Source organism: Oncorhynchus gorbuscha, linkage group LG14 (assembly GCF_021184085.1).
Source record: "Oncorhynchus gorbuscha isolate QuinsamMale2020 ecotype Even-year linkage group LG14, OgorEven_v1.0, whole genome shotgun sequence".
In the NCBI taxonomy this organism is placed as follows: Eukaryota; Metazoa; Chordata; class Actinopteri; order Salmoniformes; family Salmonidae; genus Oncorhynchus; species Oncorhynchus gorbuscha.
The window spans coordinates 43161454-43181280 of NC_060186.1; the positions used below are offsets into that span (position 1 = coordinate 43161454).

Below are 19827 nucleotides of genomic sequence, written 5' to 3' on the forward strand. Positions count from 1 at the left end.
TCTCCAGTTTGCTCCAGTGTCATATAGGTTACTGACAGCAGCGCCCACGCATTTGATTTATTCATCAACTCACTGTCTGGGAAAATTGAGGTCAGGAGAGTAGAGGCTCAGTTGAGAGAGTGCCACTGACTATATGATGTGTTGTGTTGTGTTTCTCACTGTTTCATGATAGTTGGGTGTAAATGTACAGTATCTGGATGCATTTGGCACAAAATGGCTGCCGTCAAAAGGAACAAGGACATTGGGTGATGACCCAAAAATGGCCGGTAAAAAACTCACCCTGACATTGTGTGTCCTTGATGTCACACTCACCCTGACACTGGGTGTCCTTCATGGCGGGCTCGAACCCATTTGCACAGGTGCACGAGCCGACAGGAACCATCCACTCGCCGTCCCCATTGCAGTACAGCTTGAGAGGCACAGACACCTCGAGAGCGTTAGAGACGCATGTCCCTGGCGCGATGACCAGCGACGTGGCCTCGGCCCCTGTGGCCGTCTCGGGGAACACGGCGAAGTTCGCAATGGTGGTTGAGCACTTCTTATAGAAGACCCGGACAGATATCAATGACATACAAGCCCCCAGGTCCTGGAATGCCAGGTAAAACCCAACCTTGGATAGAGGTCCGAAGCTCCGCACTTTTGTGTTCACCCTTCCCGACTCCAACATGGAGAAACTCTCATCGGGTGCGATGGTGTCCACCTTCACATAGGGGTTCTCCATCCAGAATGGACTTGTCTCCGTGGCCGAGTCTGAGTCGGACTCATAGTAGAAAAGGTTGAAGGTCTCCTTGCAGGAGCCGGGGATGTTGGGGATGCTGTTGCAGTCGCGCACTGTGAACTTCATCTCCACGTAGACTCGGAGGACATCTTTGCGTGGGATGAAGTCACTGCGCAGCCAGTTGTTCTGATTGCTCTCCCGCACGTTGCACACCTGGTACGTCCGGATGGGGTTCATTGCATCGTCGTAGCCGCTCACCTCCTCCCACTGTGGATGGAGAAAGAGGGAAGAAGAGAGGGAGAGAGAGAGAGAGAATGAGAGAGAAAGATGAGTGTTAGGGTCAAACAAAGCTCAAATTTCCTATAATGTATGCATTCTTAAACACATTGGCACACATACACACTCTCACACATACATGATAGCTAAGGAATGATGTAAGGAGTGTGTTAAATATTTCCATCTCTAGTCTGTTGGTATAAGCCTTAGGTGTGGATGAAAGCAGCAGTACACAACACATCCAGGGTTTGTGAGGCACTTAACATGATGTACAGTGCTCTGTTCTGGCCGCAGATACTAAGTACAATAACACAATTCGGAGAGAGAAATTAGGTGAGGCGTTAGGCGTTAGGCGTTAGGAACGGACAGATGAAAGAAAAAAAAAGTCCAATTTTTGGTTTGTGCCTTTTCAATTACGCCCCGATCGGCGCTGTTAAGTCGAGGGCCTTTTCCACCCGCACCGCGGCCTTTCATCTCTGGTTACCACGGTGATGTGTCAGGAAACAAGGGACGGCGAATTCATCACAATTACGGCAGAGTGTCAACCCGGGTGCGTCCCAACTGAACAGCACTGGTTGTTTACCTCATTCTCCAGGTTCGTTGTAGTCGCTGCATCGCTTCACAAGCAATTACCCTTCAATTACGGAGCTACGATCGCATCGTCCTCTAAAGCTTGCGAAAGGAAACGTGTAACCTTTTCTCTCTTTCCTTCCTACTTCTTTTATCTCTCACAGTTGGGAGACAAATACATAAATTACTGAGGCAAAGCTCTGATTGCGGGTTTCATTAAATGAAAATATGCATGCAAATTGGCAAATTCATAAAGTGTTATATACAGAAAATACATAAATGGCCTGGTTGGGTGAATCTTTTAATGGCATCCAGGTTTAACTTAATGTGTTTCTCAATACATGGCTCCACTTGGCTGAGGATGTTTAGAACGATAACGTCAATCGAAACAAAACAGTCCGTTCAGGTTGGGCCAAATGGAAACATGCTTAGTACTAGAGAATGTCATCCCATACCCTGGGCTTCCTCCTACACTGTAGCTTGAATCTGTGCTCATCTCAAATGTATTAATTTTTTTAACCTTTATTTAGATAGTGGGTTCCGAGGCTGTTACTGGCCCAACGCTCTAACCACCAGGCTACCTGCCGCCACACACTGTATGTGTGAGGTTTGCTGTTTGTATTGCACTGTAAAGAAGTCAGCCAGAGTTGACGCGGGCTATCATTCACACAAAGAGATGCCTCCCTGGCCACCAGTTCATATTTCAAAACTACGTTGCATATAATGACAGGAAATTCTAAACCTGTGCTGGTATTCTTTTGTGCATTATTTAATTGTTTATTAAATGATATTCTTAGCTAAATACATTACTATTTAATAGTAGTAGCCATAATACATAATACGATTTGATAGTAGTAGCCATAATACATAATGAACTTTCACCATGCAGGGATCTATATATTGTAAATGAGAACTTGTTCTCAACTAGACTACCTGGTTAAATAAAGGTGAAATATATATAAAAATATAAAAATAAATATGGAACCATTTTGGTTCAGTGAAGAAGAACCGTTAGTGTTCTGATCAAATAACCCTATAAAAGGTGTATTTTATGTATTATGGCTACTACTATTAAATAGTAAAATATTTAGCTAAGAATATAATTAGCTAAAAATCAACTCCGAGACAACTCTCATGCAATATCTCAATAGTGGACAACAACAGTAACGGCAGTCTTTGGAACATGTACAAGAGCCACATTTGACTAGAAAGACAGAAAATAATGAAAGTTTTCTCTCCGAGGCTGGAGACTCTTAATTAGGGACCTAATATGGATGTAGCGGAGGCAGGCTATTCATCCAGCAGGACCCTCTAGACCTGTGGAGGAGAGAGGGGGGCTTAGCTGAGGATCAGGCCCAGAGAAGGCATTCATTTGTGAGCTATCTGCTGGAGTCGAGGCCGTCGGGGAATCAATAATCACCAGCCAGGTCAATGGGACGAGAGAATGCATGAAGTGTGAATGGGTATTTAGTTCAGTGTAATACATTGCCCAGTGTGCAAGAGGGAGATAGAGGGTGTGTGTGTGTGTGTGTGTGTGTGTGTGTGTGTGTGTGTGTGTGTGTGTGTGTGTGTGTGTGTGTGTGTGTGTGTGTGTGTGTGTGTGTGTGTGTGTGTGTGTGTGTGTGTGTGTGTGTGTGTGTGTGTGTGTGTGTGTGTGTGTGTGTGTGTGTGTGTGTATGCATGCATGCGTGAGCGTGTGCTTGTGTGGAGGTCAACCCCATGGGACCACACGTATAGCACAGATGCGGACAATTCACGCCAGCCCTGCTTACCAAACCTGAATGAATTAAGTAGGTTGTGTGAAAGAGGGTCAAATTCTTTGGCATCAATTTGGAACAAGATGAATAGTTATGCAAGCTTTACAAGTCAACTCCTTTTTTCCTTTTGTCCTCTACATTTTACTTTCAGATTCACTGGGACCTTGGTGCAGCCGGAACAGAGGATGTGAGGGGGATGTGAGGACTTCTTCCAGACCTGCATACCAACCGAGGCAGCTAGATAACACATAGTCAAATATTAGCCATAAATGCTAGTTGTCACACTAGTTTCCTCAAAGCTTAGTGTGTAGCAAAGTTAACATGTGCCTAGCATGTAAAAGCCTGTAAGCCCATGTGTGGTCTGCTAATAGAACCATGCTAATAACAGTCATTAGAGCTGTGGGCTCCTGCATGCTACACACTACATGCTGCATCATAAAGGGATACACTGTATATACTGTGCTCGATACCATCTACTGCATCTTGCCTATGCAGTTCTGTACCATCACTCATTCATATACAGTGGGGCAAAAAAGTATTGGCCATAGCGGAGTTTGGAGTGTGACTGTTTGAGGTTGTGGACAGGTGTCTTTTCAACTGATAACAAGTTCAAACATGTGCCATTAATACAGGTAACACGTGGAGGACAGAGGAGCCTCTTAAAGAAGAAGTTACAGGTCTGTGAGAACCAGAAATGTTGCCATATTTGTAGGTGACCAAATACTTATTTTCCACCATCATTTGCCAATAAATTCATTAAAAATCCTACAATGTGATTTTCTGGATTATTTTTTTCTCATTTTGTCTGTCATAGTTGAAGTCTACCTATGATGAAAATTACAGGCCTCTCTCATCTTTTTAAGTGGGAGAACATGCACAATTGGTGGCTGACTAAATACCTTTTTTGCCCCACTATCATTATGTACATATTCTTTATCCCTTTACACTTATGTGTATAAGGTAGTAGTTGTGGAATTGTTAGGTTAGATTACTCGTTGGTTATTACTGCATTGTCGGAACTAGAAGCACAAGCATTTCCCTACACTCGCATTAACATCTGCTAACCATGTGTATGTGACAAATAAAATATGATTTGATTTGACATGCTCTCGGCTACAGGCTGGCTGGTTGCTAGTAACACCTTGTTATCGGTTTCTATGAAACCCACTGGAGGCTACATACTGATCCCAGGGAGAGCCATTTACTCCGCTAGAGCTTGGAATTCCCCCTTCAACGGCCATCTGTTTGGGGAGAAATGGCATGCCCAATGTGCACGCTTGCACAGACACAGACGAGAAAAATCCAGACGCAGACATAAACAGACATACAATACAAGAACACACACACATACAGCTCACTTTACGTACACATTGCACACACATACACACGCTTCCATATCTTGGGCAGAATGGTATGGGGAGATACTGTCTATCACACATACGCAAACAGAGGTCAATTTGTATCAGACCCGCTCAGTCTATATCTGTGTTTTGTCTTCCTACGTCCACAAACACAGCTCTGTAACAGACTAATGTACAAAGTGAGAAGAGGTAGCCTCCCTACACAGAGAATGTGATAGAGAGACAGGGACTCAGACCTGGACGTGTACCTTCTCACATACCTTCTCTCTTCTCTGTTAATACTGCTGCTGGAGTCACTAAAATGAATGTTTTGTTAGGTAGTTAAATAAAAAATAAAAAACTTTACATACACACACATACACTGAAACACAGAGAGACACACATGTGCGATCAAAACACACACACACACTCCAACAATTTACCCCAGTTTCAGGATGTGCGGTCCAGGCTAGTTCTGTTGTGGCCCACTTGGTGTCCATTAATGTTTCTGTAAACAGACAAAAGGAGACAAATACTTTAGCGAAAGAGGAACTAACACAGACGAAATCAAGTAAACCTTCAACAGTTACCAAGATAACGGCATCATAAAAGTACCAGTTCCTTCTGAAGTAATCTGCCATAATGAATAGAAGCATTGACATTCCCCCAGTAGGCCTGACCAAAGTATGCTGAATCCAGGTTACTACCTTGTCCGAGGAGAGGAAATGACTTATTGATAGATAATAAGATGGTTACTACCGTTCAGTAAGCTGCTAAACTTGAATAAAAAAATATATTTAGCGTGAAAAAACTGTGGAGGAACAAGACATCTAAGTGGGTGATGTTTTATTCTGTTGCTCATTTTACTAAATTAATTAGACATGTTTTTTTCAGGGCCAGGAAACAACCATGAGTGTCATTGAGAGACTATTCCACTTCTTAAGCATGTGCAAATGAGGACACACACACACACACACACACACACACACACACACACACACACACACACACACACACACACACACACACACACACACACACACACACACACACACACACACACACACACACACACACACACACACACACACACACACACACACACACACACACACACTTTTTTTTTATTTAGTTAACTAGGCAAGTCAGTTAAGAACAAATTATTTTTTTCAATGACTGCCTAGGAACAGTGGGTTAACTGCCTATGGGCAGAACGACAGATTTGTACCTTGTCAGATGGGGATTCAATCTTGCAACCTTTTGGTTACTAGTCCAATGCTCTAACCACTAGGCTACGCTGCCCCTCCTTGGTTTATTTATTTAACCTTTATTTAACTAGGCAAGTCAGTTAAGAACAAATTCTTATTTATGATGGCCTACCCCGGCCAAACATTAACCCGGAAGACGCTGGGCCAATTGTGCGCCGCCCTATGGGTCTCCCAATCACGGCCGGTTGTGATACGCCTCTAGCACTGAGATGCAGTGCCTTAAACCGCTGTGCCACTCGGGAGCCCCAGATACTGTACATAACTTGAATAGAAGGCATGGATAAGGGTGTCATAAACCCCCAGTAGCACAAAAGAAAACCTCTTCACCTAGAAGAAAGGTCAATATACTTAAATTTCCCTTGCGTTTTTAAAAACAGCCAATCCCCTTTCACTCTTTTCTATTTCTCCCACTCTGTCCTCCTACTGTTCCCTCTTTCCATTGCCTAGGCAAACAGTCTCGCTGTGTGTGAGAGAGAGAAGAGAGTGTGTGGGGAGGGGAATACTATAAATGAGCTGTTTTACTACCTGGCACTTGGGAAGCAGTACTAAGCAACTGCATGTGTTATTATCTTACCACTCTGCTGTTCTACAAGACGGTTAAGATCATGGAAATTGTGCGATACCAAAAGTGAGCCAATGTTTGCATTGGCATAAAATGGAAAGATTTTTTTCACAAAGGCCTTCCTTTTCCTTGAGAGCTTTTCTTCTCTCTCTCTCTCTCTCTCTCTCTCTCTCTCTCTCTCTCTCTCTCTCTCTCTCTCTCTCTCTCTCTCTCTCTCTCTCTCTCTCTCTCTCTCTCTCCTCTCTCTCTCAATTAAATTCCATTTCAATCCAAATTGCTATAATGGCATGGGAAACGTGTGTTCCAAAGGAATAGAGACATTTCAAAATGTCATATTATGTCTATATACAGTGTTGTAATGAATGATATGCAAATAGTTACAGTACGAAAGGGAAAAAATATAAACATAAATATGGGTTGTATTTACAATGATGTGTGTTCTCCATTATTTACCCTTTTCTTGTGGCGACAGGTCACACATCTTGCTGCTGTGATGACACACTGTGGTATTTCACCCAATGGATATGGGAGTTTATCAAAATGTGATTTGTTTTTTAATTCTATGTGGGTCTGTGTAATCTGAGGTAAATATGTGTCTCTAATATGGTCATACATTTGGCAGGAGGTTAGGACGTGCAGCTCAGTTTTACACCTCATTTGTTGGCAGTGTGCACATAGCCTGTCTTCTCTTGTGAACCAGTTCTGCCTACGGCGGCCTCTCTCAATAGAAAGGCTATGCTCACTGAGTCTGCACATAGTCAACGTTTTCCTTAATTTTGGGTCCGTCACAGTGGCTAGGTATTACAGTATGACATGAAAAAGGGAGCTACATCTCCTTTTCTGACTGCTAATTCCTGCGTTGAAACACTTATGCTGACAAACGCAGATATTCTCGACCGCATCGAACTCAAAGACCTCCCTCTGTCAGTCAGAGTAGCTTTGTAGCCTCTCTTTCTTTTGCAGAAACATCCCATTTATGTCACCCTGTTAGGTTTGAGTGATAGCATCTGAGAGAAGGTGTCAGTGTGTACATGATATTATGTGTGTATCCTATTTGCTTAGGACTTCCCCATCTGACTCACACATTACAGTGTAATTGTCAGACCACTTACAAGCAAGCAACCACACAGGGAGATGATAAGGTACAAAAGTATACAGTGGAAAGCTACTATAGTACCTAGTCTATTAAAACAGACCATGTACACCCTACATTACTGCTAACTTCACTGATAATGACAGTGTGCGACACACACAGAGAGACAGTGCAAGGAAGGCCTGACTCAGTGTTAACTATGGAACACTCAAGAAAGGAGTGCATGAGCATGCAGTGGCCTAGCCAGTAGGCTCTGCAACTTTCTGTTTTGTTTGAGCTCTCGGCCGGTGTGTAAACAGTATATACTACGGCAAAGCCCCCTCATTGTGTCCAGCAATGAAGAGGCAATCCTGAGGCAATTGGGCAGAGCAATGCCACAATGACCCCATCATAACCCGGATCGTCATCACTCCCCAAAAGGCCAGCAAAGGGCACACACAGAGTCCATCTTCACTATGGAACTGCAATGCAATCACTATGAACTCGACAGCAATGTTTTCCATACAAAATATAAGACAAAACCTCGTTTTTTTCCTTCTTATTGGGCCATGGCAAAAAAAAGGATACACAGAGAGCTAAAACGACTAACATGCTAGGCAAGAGAGCTCTTAAAGCCCTGACCCCCCAAAAAACTGACAGACAGCTCTTGAAAGAAACAAACATACATAGCTCAAAAGTTTTTGTTCCATCATATCACCTTTTTAGCCCATTTTAACCTTCAAAATGTCCTTTTGAAGTTTTACTATGGGACACCACAATCAGAGAGAGTAAAGCTTGAGGGTCAGACAGAGGGTAAAACATCGAGAGAGTAAAGCTTGAGGGCCAGACAGAGGGTAAAACATTGATGGAGTAAAGCTATAAAAGGCGGTGTCATAAAGCAGTGTACTACATAGACTGGGGCCTTTGGCAATAGGATAGCAGCCAAACTGACATGCAAATGTGTGCTTTTAATCAATCCATCTCTCTTTCTCTACCTCTCTTTCTTTACATCCCTTTATTTCTCGTTCTCTGTCATTGTCTCTCAAGCTCTACATCTCATTCTATATCTCTTTGTTTACTTTGTTCATGCAGCATGTGAAGTTTTCGATCTTTTGACTGTTTAATGATGGATGGTACAGTAAGTCTGGGCCGAGGGAGATGTTTTCCAAAAACTTATACTGTACTGGAAGATCCCTGAGTCATAGGGGATTGCTGAATAAAAGTGTAATTTAAAATGTAGGTTAGCTCTACCCTACCTAGATCAGCACTGTGTACAGTGAGGGAGAGGTGGGGAGGAGGAGTGACTCAAAAGCGATGATATAAACATGACTCACTGACCCTGGTTCATACATAGATAATATAAACACGGTGAAACATGGATGACATAGACAGACATCACAAACACACACACACACACACACATATTAACATACAGGCAGTTAGGTAGGCACACACGTGTAACCGATGTGAAATGGCTAGCTAGTTAGCAGTGGTGCGCGCTAATAGCGATTTGATTGGTGACATCACTCACTCTGAGACCTTGAAGTAGTACGGCTTTTGTGGAGCGATGGGTAACGATGCTTCGTGGGTGTCAGTTGTCTATTTTTGCAGAGAGTCCCTGGTTTGAGCCCGGGTAGGGACGAGGGGACGGACTAAAGTTAAACTGTTACGCATGCACACGCACACACACATTAAAATACAGGCTTGCAGGCCTGCACACACACATACAGACTACCCGACAAGGCCGGCCCATATACTCTAATCCCCTAATGACAGAGCAGGCCTAATAACATGGGGAGCCATTGAAACACTCATTCCTATTGAGTCTAAAAAACCCACAAATATACACACACACACACACACACACACACACACACACACACACACACACACACACACACACACACACACACACACACACACACACACACACACACACACACACACACACACACACACACACACACACACACACACACACACACACACACACACACACACACACACAGGGTTACAAGCCTCTTCAAATATTTCTTTGTTCAAACAACCAGGCATCTCAAAAAAAGAAGAAAGGGGAAGAGGGAATGGGGGGAGAGGCAAAAGCACCATTATTGAGCCAGAAGAATGTGTGCTCGTTTCATAGGCCAAACCTAATTCTAAGGCTACGAAGAGCAGACAGGTGGGGGATTATCTAGTAGTGTGTTGCTAGTACCTACACATTTTTGTTTTACAGTTGACCTCTCAACAGTTCAGTGACGGGAGGAGATATTTTCTAATTTGGAAGGGAATGTTTGTTGGTGTTTCAGTGACTTAATGAATGATAAATGTTGTGTTAGTTTAGTTACACTGATGCTAATTAGCAAATTCTCTAATTAGCAAATTTTCAGCAACCACACCACAGTTGCCTGCAAAATTTGGACGATTATTATTTTTTTTCTTCCAACAAACACCGTTGAACACACACTTCAGCGTTTCTGTCTCGAGTCCTTCTCTTTTGCCAGTTAATTAGCGTTTTTCTCTCTTCTGAGCTCCTTTGTTGTGTCATTCCAGAGAAACACACCGGCGCATGGCAACTCGACTTCAACAAAGGTCAAGCCTGCACCGTCGACACTTCAGCTCTGTTTAGCCCCAAAAAAGTGAAATGTGTCAACAATAACCAGAGGATCCCCAATGTTAAACGTATTAGTGCTATATTAGCCTAATTGCTTTGTAGGCTGCTTTTGTTGCCGCTGCTTTTATCAAGCCAAGAGGAGAGGGGTGCGGCAGAGAGAGAGGAAAATAGAGAGAAAGAGAGAGAGAGAGGTAAAATCCTATTTAAATTTGAATGGGGCAGGCAGCCTCTCTCCCTTTGTCCTGCAGGAGAGTGCCATGATTAGGAGGGGACCCCCGTTTTGTGCTGAGCCCCCCTGCTTCGGTAATTGGTTGACGGGCTCGATGTAGGTGGCTGTGGTGTTCCCCCTGTTGCCCTCTGTGGAATTCCCTCAAAAGACCCCCTTCTACCCACCCCACTATTCCCCCCAAATCACCCCACCTCCCATGGCACTTCGCCCATAGCCCCCCTACTCTCACTCTCGCCACTTGCTGTCACTCATGCCACAATGGCTGTCACAGAGCGCTTGCCTCTGTGTACTAACAGGGTTCCACTGTCAATGCTGGGCAAATGAGCTCTCTCACTGTAGGGCTACACTAATGAACACAGTCTTCAGGGGCCACACAGTTTGTTGGCCCCCACATTTACTTGGCTAATCAAATGGATTGCAGACTTAATAGTGTTAAAGGTTCCTCTGACTGTCTGCCTCATTGCTTGGTTGGCTATCCATTTTTATGCAGCGTTAAATAAATGGTGTCAGTGTGGTGACTACGATAAAATGTGATTAATACATTTCATTTCTTTGGCAGCCTAGACAGCGATGGCAACGGTGAAGTAGATAACGGGATAGAAGCAAAGTCCTTGATGTTTGTTCGTGTCAAAGGGAGTGTAGGGAATGAATGGGGGTCTGAGTTCACGTAGGCATCGTGTAGGGAGAAGAGCCGTGGCCATTGGGAGTTAAAATGAAGACTGGTGATTTGATCACGTCGGTGCAGTAGTCTCAGACATGGGCTTGTTCTCAAACTGAAACAGCTGAAAAGGGAAAGGCTGACTCAAGCACGATATTCCTCTATTGGTGTGTGGATTTTTGGAGAATGTGTGCGTGCGTGCTTTCAAAAGCTCATGAAGTCTGTACTAGTTCCTGTATTGCCAGTGGAATGGTCTCTTTTGTCTTCTCTGCCATTCTTTCTTTCTCTCTCTCTCAGCCCCCCTCTCCACACTCCCCCTTTTCTTTCACTACAGCCTGTAATTACAGAGCAGAGAGGATCTGACGAACAGGTAGCCCCTAGGGCGGCTGTCTGCAAACCAGGTGTGTGTGTGTGTGTGTGTGTGTGTGTGTGTGTGTGTGTGTGTGTGTGTGTGTGTGTGTGTGTGTGTGTGTGTGTGTGTGTGTGTGTGTGTGTGTGTGTGTGTGTGTGTGTGTGTGTGTGTGTGTGTGCTCATGTTTGTGGGCAGTACTGCTGATGCTGACAGTATGATGACGGGACTTTAATGATAGTGTTCAGGTCTTGTCTAAGGAGAGGCTAACATGTCTAAGAGAAGACTAACTGCTTTTATGGCCATGTTTCACCGTATGACGTTACGCTGTAGGGCACACCGAAACCCCCCTGCTCTGCGATGTAGTCATCCTCAACCCCAAACTGATTTATGACATTCAGACCATGTGATTTCAAATCATCTAGATCCGCCATGTATTGGGCTCTACTTACAGGAAATTACACATTGGCTTGGATTTCTGAGGGACTTGGGATAAAACTTTCTTTCTTAAAAAAACAAGAGTTCTTTCCACTGGACCAGATCTTAAAAGATGAGTTCACAATTTGTTTTACCAAATTTCTATTTTGATGTAAATTGAATGTTCTAGAAGGGTCCAGACACTTTTTTTGTGATTTCACTTCGTTTTGAGAAACAAAACTTCCTCATTGCTTGATCTGCAGTTTCCCCTACCAGCTGTGCTGCTTCTCCATGTAGCTCGTGCTGCTTTTCCGTGCAGCCCGCACAGCACAGCTGATATAGGAAGCCGCTCAAGTCGCACATAATGGAATATGACGTTGTTCAATATTACACAATTTCACATGTACAACATCTGCATCACTATATTGAGTGCTTTGCCGTTTCTAAGGACGTATTTGGGTGTTTTGGAGCCTTTGTTCATGTTTTTCCGTAGACACCATACTGCAGAACGAGCAAAATTGCTCAAATATTGTCTGGACCCTTCATTAGCATACCATTTACATCAAAAATAGAGATTTGGTTCAAAAATAGTGAACCAATCCTTTAAAAGAGTTTCATTCCACTTTACCCAATTAAACTTTTCCTCCATTAATTTTTCTTTACTTTTTTAAACGTCTGCAGAGATAATGTTTTGTCTTACTACTTCAATCTAGTAATTGCACGCATTTTCCATTTCAGCAAACATGAACACAGCGCTGTATTTAGTCTAGTCATCAATCAATCTTCAAATCGGTGTGGGAGTTGTTTTCAAGTAGTCTCCGTCTGCCAGTATGTCTGTTTGATTCTATAATCTGATATTCTTAGCAATGACTCAACTGCCTGGGTTGAAAAAACCAAGGTAGGAGTTTACCCTTGCCCATAGCATCTGCATATGGGAATGGAGATCTGAGTGCTGTGTGTGTGTGTGTGTGTGTGTGTGGCCACAAGTGTGTGTGTGTCTGTACAGCTGTTAGTTGAGCTAAGTCTAAACTCACACAACCTTCAGGCTACGAGACCAGGATTATGATTCATATTTAAACATACAGTAACCACAGCCCCTGTGTTTTGATTGATTCATACTACTCCATAATTGCGACAGACAAGCTCACACACTCATTCTCAGGTACACGTTCCAAAATCCTATAAAAAGCCCTCCATGATACTGAAAATAGCCACGTGCTGCACGCTCCATAATATCAAACTGGCCAGTACCCAGCTTTCAATCCTGCCTATTTATACCTCGACTCCTCTCTACCATACCATTTTAACATCACTGACTTTGGTACCCATTCCCACAGCCATTCCCCTTACTCCAAACAACATTTCTCTCTTTCATTTTAGCCTTTTAATACACATAGCGGCCGTCAACGCGTGGCTGTCAGGTTTGACTGTCAGGATAGCTAGCTATAAAAGTTGTGTGGCTATAAATGTGTGCTGTGCTCAGGAAATGTCAAGCTGTCACTTGCACTAATTTAGCCATACAGACAACCAGCTAACTAGCCACGAAATAGAGATGAGAGTAATTCCTATTTATCTGTTGGATTTAGGTTATGGTTTGTCATGTTTGCTAGTTACAGATGTTCATAGGCTATATATTGCCTCGTTTTCCTATTATTTGACAGCTTGCTTAGCTGTCGCGTTGTGGTAGAAGCCCCCCACAGTGGAGCTCAAATTATGTTCAGTTGCTGTGAAATTTGTTTAAATAGCCAGTTGCTTGTTTTGTCCTGTTTTTACCGGTGCTATTCATTTGGAGACTGTCCCAGCTTTGTAACTAATTATCTAACTCTGTAGTTGTCTGTCAGGCAAGAGAACGAGAGTTGAGTGTAGGCGACAATATTGTGCTTTGCTCGCGACGCTGTCACTTGATCATCTCACTCCCTCCCTACAAAGACAACCAGCTAACTAAGTCATCTAACCATGGGTCTTGAGGTGTGTATACCATATATAGCCTTCACGATTATAATCTAACTCTGCTGGTCATCTATGAGCATATTTATGATTGTCTTTCTGTGTGCTCCATGATGTCTGAATGCCCATTAGTCTAAAAAACATACAATACCAGTCAAAAGTTTGGACACACCTACTCATTCAAGGGTTTTTCTTTATTTTTAACATTTTCTCATTTCTGAAAAATAGTGAAAACATCAACACTGTGAAATAACACATAGAGTTGAATTCGGAAGTTTACATACACCTTAGCCAAGTACTTTTAAATTCAGTTTCACAATTCAGTTTCACACCAGTGATGGGAGCCTACGTTTCCATGGAATGTGTCTGCCCCAAGTCTCGGGCTCCCTAGTCGCGCAGCGGTCTAAGGCACTGCATCTCAGTGCTTGAGGCATCACTACAGACACCCTGGTTCGATTCCAGGTTGTATCACAACCGGCCGTGTTTGTGAGTCCCTTAGGGCGGTACACAATTGTTCCAGCGTCGTCCGGGTTTGGCCAGTGTAGGCCGTCATTGTAAATTTTAAAAAATCAAATAAAAGAACAAATTGTTAAGTCTCACCTCGTACCACACAGCTTACGTTGTGCAATTTGTCTGTTTCATTTGTTGAATATGGATCTGAAAACTGCATGTACCTACTGTACATAGCTTCTCAAAGCGGTTGCACAGCATATTGCTACCCATGTATGGTACCCTGAGGGCGGCGTCAGTAGACTAGTGTGGGCGACCCTGCAAAGGCCCCTTCCCAGAAACCGCATGCATTGGTCCTTGAAGGCATTCAAAATGCAGCTTGTGCATTCACTTTGGGATGGCTACAGTGGCAGGAAGCGGTGAGCCAAGAGTTGGGCACTTGGAGGTTTGGACCGAGTTGTCACTCAAACCACTACCTGGTGTATTTTGAAGGGCGCAAGAGAGGGTGTGTGGTATGCATCTGGAGTGGACGCAGGGCAGAGAGTGGGAGGTTTGTAGAAACCCCCTTTGTGTGCTCTACATGTTCTATTCCACTTTGCTGGATGGGGCTTCCAGAAGTCCCAAGACATGTTGTAGGCTAAATGCAAACACTAAAGTCACCAGTGTGAAATAAGAATTTGTCCTACAAATCTTATACGGAAATTGTATATTTCTTTTTCGAATTGTCTCTGAACAGTAGTTATCTGTCTATCTAATACATTCACTGAATTAACTGAATTGTTGTCAAAGTAGGCTACTATTTCTACATTTTGTTTGAGGCCTGGTCTGTACTATATGTTATTGAGAGAGGTTATCTAGATTTGCAAGTCTCTGAATAGCTTTTTACATGGTTACAGAAGTAAGTGTCATTGTCAATCAAATAGCCTACTTTGAATATTTCTGAATATTGTCCTCTGGTCAAATTTTTGATTATTTGTTCAGTATTTATAAGTATAATATATTATGCATTGGTCATTTTGAGTGAGTAATGGTGAGGTCTTTACACAATGGAAAACACAATGAGTGTTATTCCTATTGACATGAATGTGGTGTCATATTAAAGAAGAGTTAAAGAAAGTTAATTTGTAATTGTCATTTGTTGTTTGTTTTTGAGGTATGTCTGTTTGTCTGAAAATGTTTGAGAAAAATGGCTTTATCTTGAAAATTCTCAGTAATCTACAAAAATATTCTAGAACTTTATTGGGGTCTAAAGGGTTAAATGTGTTTCCAGAAAGGGGAATAGGGTGGTGGAGTAATTTATTGGATAAGGGCGTAGTGATACACTTTGATTTGTTTCTTTGTCTGGCCCAAACGGCTTCTGATGAATCCTCAGTAGATCTAGCTAATGAGCAAAGCTGCTCGCCGTTAACAAGCCCTGATAAGAGCCATATGAGGAAGTGTGTCTGTCTGTCTGTCTGTCTGTCTGTCTGTCTGTCTGTCTGTCTGTCTGTCTGTCTGTCTGTCTGTCTGTCTGTCTGTCTGTCTGTCTGTCTGTCTGTCTGTCTGTCTGTCTGTCTGTCTGTCTGTCTGTCTGTCTGTCTGTCTGTCTGTCTGTCTGTCTGTCTGTCTGTCTGTCTGTCTGTCTGTCTGTCTGTCTGTCTGTCTGTCTGGATGCATGAAATGTGTGTGTATACATTTAAATGGCACCTCTCTCTTACAGGGATTTTTGCTTTTAAGTGTATGGGTTACAGTTGTGCCAAACCTCAGTGACACCGTCCCGACATATTTAGATCACAAACAAACACGCAAAATGCTTTATCAGCCAATATTTGTAAGTCGCTCTGGATAAGAGCGTCTGCTAAATGACTTAAATGTAAATGTAAATGTAATATAATCCAAGAGCCAAGAATCTCCCCTTAGTTCACCTATACTCAAACCACCTCTCTCTCTCTCTCAATTCAATTCAATTCAAGGACTTTATTGGCATGGAAAACATATGGTAACATTGCCAAAGCAAGTAAAGTAGATAACAAACAAAAGTGGAATAAACAATAAAGATTAACAGTAAATATTACTCTCACAGAAGTTACAAAAGAATAAAGACATTTCAAATGTCATATTATGTCTATATACAGTGTTGTAATGATGTGCAAATAGTTACAGTACAAAAGGGAAAATTAAAATAAAACATAAATATGGGTTGTATTTACAATGGTGTTTGTTCTTCACTGGTTGCCCTTTTCTCGTGGCAACTGGTCAAAAATCTTGCTGCTGTGAACCCACACTGTGGTATGTGAAACCCAGTGGATATGGGAGTTTTTCAAAATTGGGGTTGTTTTCGAATTCTTTGTGGATCTGTGTAATCTGAGGGAAATATGTATCTCTAATATGGTCACATGTCTCCCTCATACAGTATATACATATATATAGGCATGCTGCAAGGAGGCAGATGTGGCCAGGGCAATAAAGGGCAATAAATTGCAATGTCCGTAATGTGAGATGCCTAAAACAGTGCTACAGGGAAACAGGACAGACAGCTGATCGTCCTCACAGTGGCAGACCACGTGTAACAACACCTGCACAGGATCAGTACATTCGAACATCACACCTGCGGGAGAGATACCGGATGGCAACAACTGCCTGAGTTACACACCAGGAATGCACAATCCCTCCATTACTGCTCAGACTGTCCGCAATAGGTTGAGAGAGGCTGGACTGAGGGCTTGTAGGCCTGCTGTATTTTGACCCCCCCCTTTGTTCAGGGACACGTTATTCCAAATTCTGTTAGTCACATGTCTGTGGAACTTGTTCATGTTATGTCTCAGTTGTTAAATCTTATGTTCATACAAATATTTACACATGTTAAGTTTGCTGAACATTTGGATATAGATACTTTTGTACCTTTTTCCTCCAGCATCTTCACAAGGTCCTTTGCTGTGGTTCTGAGATTGATTTGCACTTTTCGTACCAAAATCCGTTCATCTCAAGGAGACAGAATGATTCTCCTTCCTGAGCGTTATGACGGCTGCATTGTCCCATGTTGTTTATACTTGCGTACTATTGTTTGTACAGATGAACGTGGTACCTTCAGGCATTTGGAAATTACTCCCAAGGATGAACGAATGAAACTTGTGTTTTTTTCTGAGGTCTTGGCTGATTTATTTGGATTTTCCCATAATGTCAAGCAAAGAGGCACTGAGTTTGAAGGTATGCCTAGAAATTAATTAACAGATAAACCTCCACTTGACTCAAATTATGTCAATTAGCAAGAAAATGATGTAAATCAGAAGCTTCTAAAGCCATGGCATCATTTACTGGAATATTCCAAGCTGTTAAAGGCACAGTCAACTTAGTGTATGTAAACTTCTGACCCACTGGATTTTGTGATACAGTGAATTATAAGTTAAATAATCTGTCTGTAATCAATTGTTGTAAAAATGTACTTGTCATGCACAAAGTAGATGTCGTAACCCGACTTGACAAAACTATAGTTTGTTAACAAGAAATTTGTGGAGTGGTTGAAAAACAAGTTTTTAATCACACCAACCTAAGTGTATGTAATCTTCCGACTTTAACTGTATATATATGTAGTACATGAGCCCATAGAGCCATATAAAGCTGCATTCAATGTATTGCCATATACTTCCCCAGTGTTGGGTGTGGCTGTGAAAAAACACATTAAAGGCATTTAGTTTACTAATGCTGTTTACAAGTCTCTCTAGATGGGAGAGTGTGAGAGAGAAAAAAGAAGAAGGGAGCCAAGAGAAAGAGGCAGGTGGAGATTGAGGGAATAATACAAAAAACAAGCCACCAGAATAGTCAGAGAGAGAGAGAGAGAGTAGAGAGAGAGAGAGAGAGAGAGAGAGAGAGAGTAGAGAGAGAGAGAGAGAGACTGACTCCCCTATTCCCCTATCTCTGTGTTCCTTTCACTACGACAGTGGAGGTTGGTGGCGAGGTGGCCTTGAGTGTTAGTGTTTAACGTTCTCTCCGATCGGTGTGGTCTTCTACTGCAGTCTGCAGCCGCCCAGAGAACCATCTCCCTCTCCTCTTCAATCTTCTCCCAGATTGCTCTCTGCTTATGCGGTGCGCTGCAGCTAGCGTCTGGAACGAGCTGCAAAAAAACACTCAAACTGGACAGTTTTATCCCCATCTCTTCATTCAAAGGGGGGCTCCCAAGTGGCGCAGCGATCTAAGGCACTGCATCTCAGAGCCAGAGGCGTCACTACAGAACGAGCTGTTCGATTCCAGGCTGTGTCATAACCGGCTGTGATTGTGAGTCCCATAGTACGGGGCACAATTGGCCCAGCGTCGTCCGGGTTAGGGTTTGGCCGGGGTAGGCCGTCATTGTAAATAAGAATTTGTTCTTAACTGACTTGCCTAGTTAAATAAAGGTTAATTAAATGCTTTTAAAAAATCAATCAAGACACTTGTGGTTGCTTCGCGTGATGTATACTTGTCTCTATTTTCTTGCCCTTTCTGCTTTTGTCTGTGCCCAATAATGTTTGTAGCATGTTTTGCTATCATGTTGTGCTGCTGCGATGTTGTGTTGCTACCATGTTGTTATCATGTTGTGTTGCTACCATGCTGTGTTGTCAAGTGTTCCTGCCATGCTGTGTTGGTGTCTTAGGTCTCTCTTTATGTAGTGTTGTGGTGTTTCATTTGTCGTGATGTGTGTTATGTCCTACATTTTTTTATTTTTTATTCCAGCCCCCGTCCCCACAGGAGGCCTTTTGCCTTTTGGTAGACTGTCATTGTAAAGTAGCATTTGTTCTTGACTGAATAAATAAAGGTTAAAGGTTAAATAAAACATAAAAATGCTTTGCTAACCCGACAAAACATTCATTATAAGGACTACAGCAGCAGTATTAAGCCCGGATGGGTCCCAGACAAAATATATGAAAATATGATAGCAGATTGCACCACGGCTATCCTAGGGGAATGTGGAACACAGATTGTCTGTGTGGTTGTATTGACCCTGGCTTTTCTCCCTCTCAAATCAATTCAAATCAAATGTTATTGGTCACATATACATATTTAGCTGATGTTATTGCGGGTGTAGAAAAATGCTTGTGTTCCTAGCTCCAAAGGTGCAGTAAAGTCAACAGTTCACAACAATACACACAAATGCAAAAGTAAAATAATGGAATTAAGAAATATATAAATATTAGGACGAGCAATGTCAGAGTGGCATAGAGTAAATACAGTGGAATAGAATACAGTATATACATATGAAATGAGTAAAGCAGTATGTAATCATTATTAAAGTGACTAGTTAGTAAATAAAGTAGAATAGAATACAGTATATACATATGAAATGAGTAAAGCACTATGTAAACATTATTAAAGTGACTAGTGTTCCATTATTAAAGTGACCAGTGATTCCATGTCTATGTATATAGGACAACAGCCTCTAAGGTGCAGGTTTGAGTCACCGGGTGGTAGCAGACTAGTGATGGCCATTTAACAATCTGATGGCCTTGAGATAGAAGCTGTTTTTCACAGCTTTGATGCACCTGTACTGACCTCGCCATCTGGATGATAGCGGGGTGAACAGGCCATGGCTCGGATGGTTGGTGTATTTGATGATCTTTACGGCCTTCCTGTGACATCGGGTGCTGTAGGTG

At 42.6% G+C, this 19827-nt stretch overlaps 1 protein-coding gene across 10 annotated transcripts in view; it reads right to left on the reverse strand.

The window, feature by feature from the left end:
• The window catches only part of LOC123994952 (ephrin type-B receptor 3-like), a 98923-nt gene that overhangs the window by 46607 nt on the left and 32489 nt on the right, over positions 1 to 19827 (reverse strand). For 6 of the 10 annotated variants that reach the window (XM_046298095.1, XM_046298092.1, XM_046298089.1 and 3 more), the window contains exons 2-3: positions 5105 to 5169; positions 280 to 985 (exon numbers count right to left, since the gene is read on the reverse strand). In XM_046298095.1, coding sequence (XP_046154051.1) covers positions 280 to 985; positions 5105 to 5169 — 771 coding nt within the window. The remainder of the gene's footprint in view (positions 1 to 279; positions 986 to 5104; positions 5170 to 19827) is intronic. The other 4 variants (XM_046298097.1, XM_046298096.1, XM_046298093.1 and 1 more) reach the window with 1 other exon arrangement.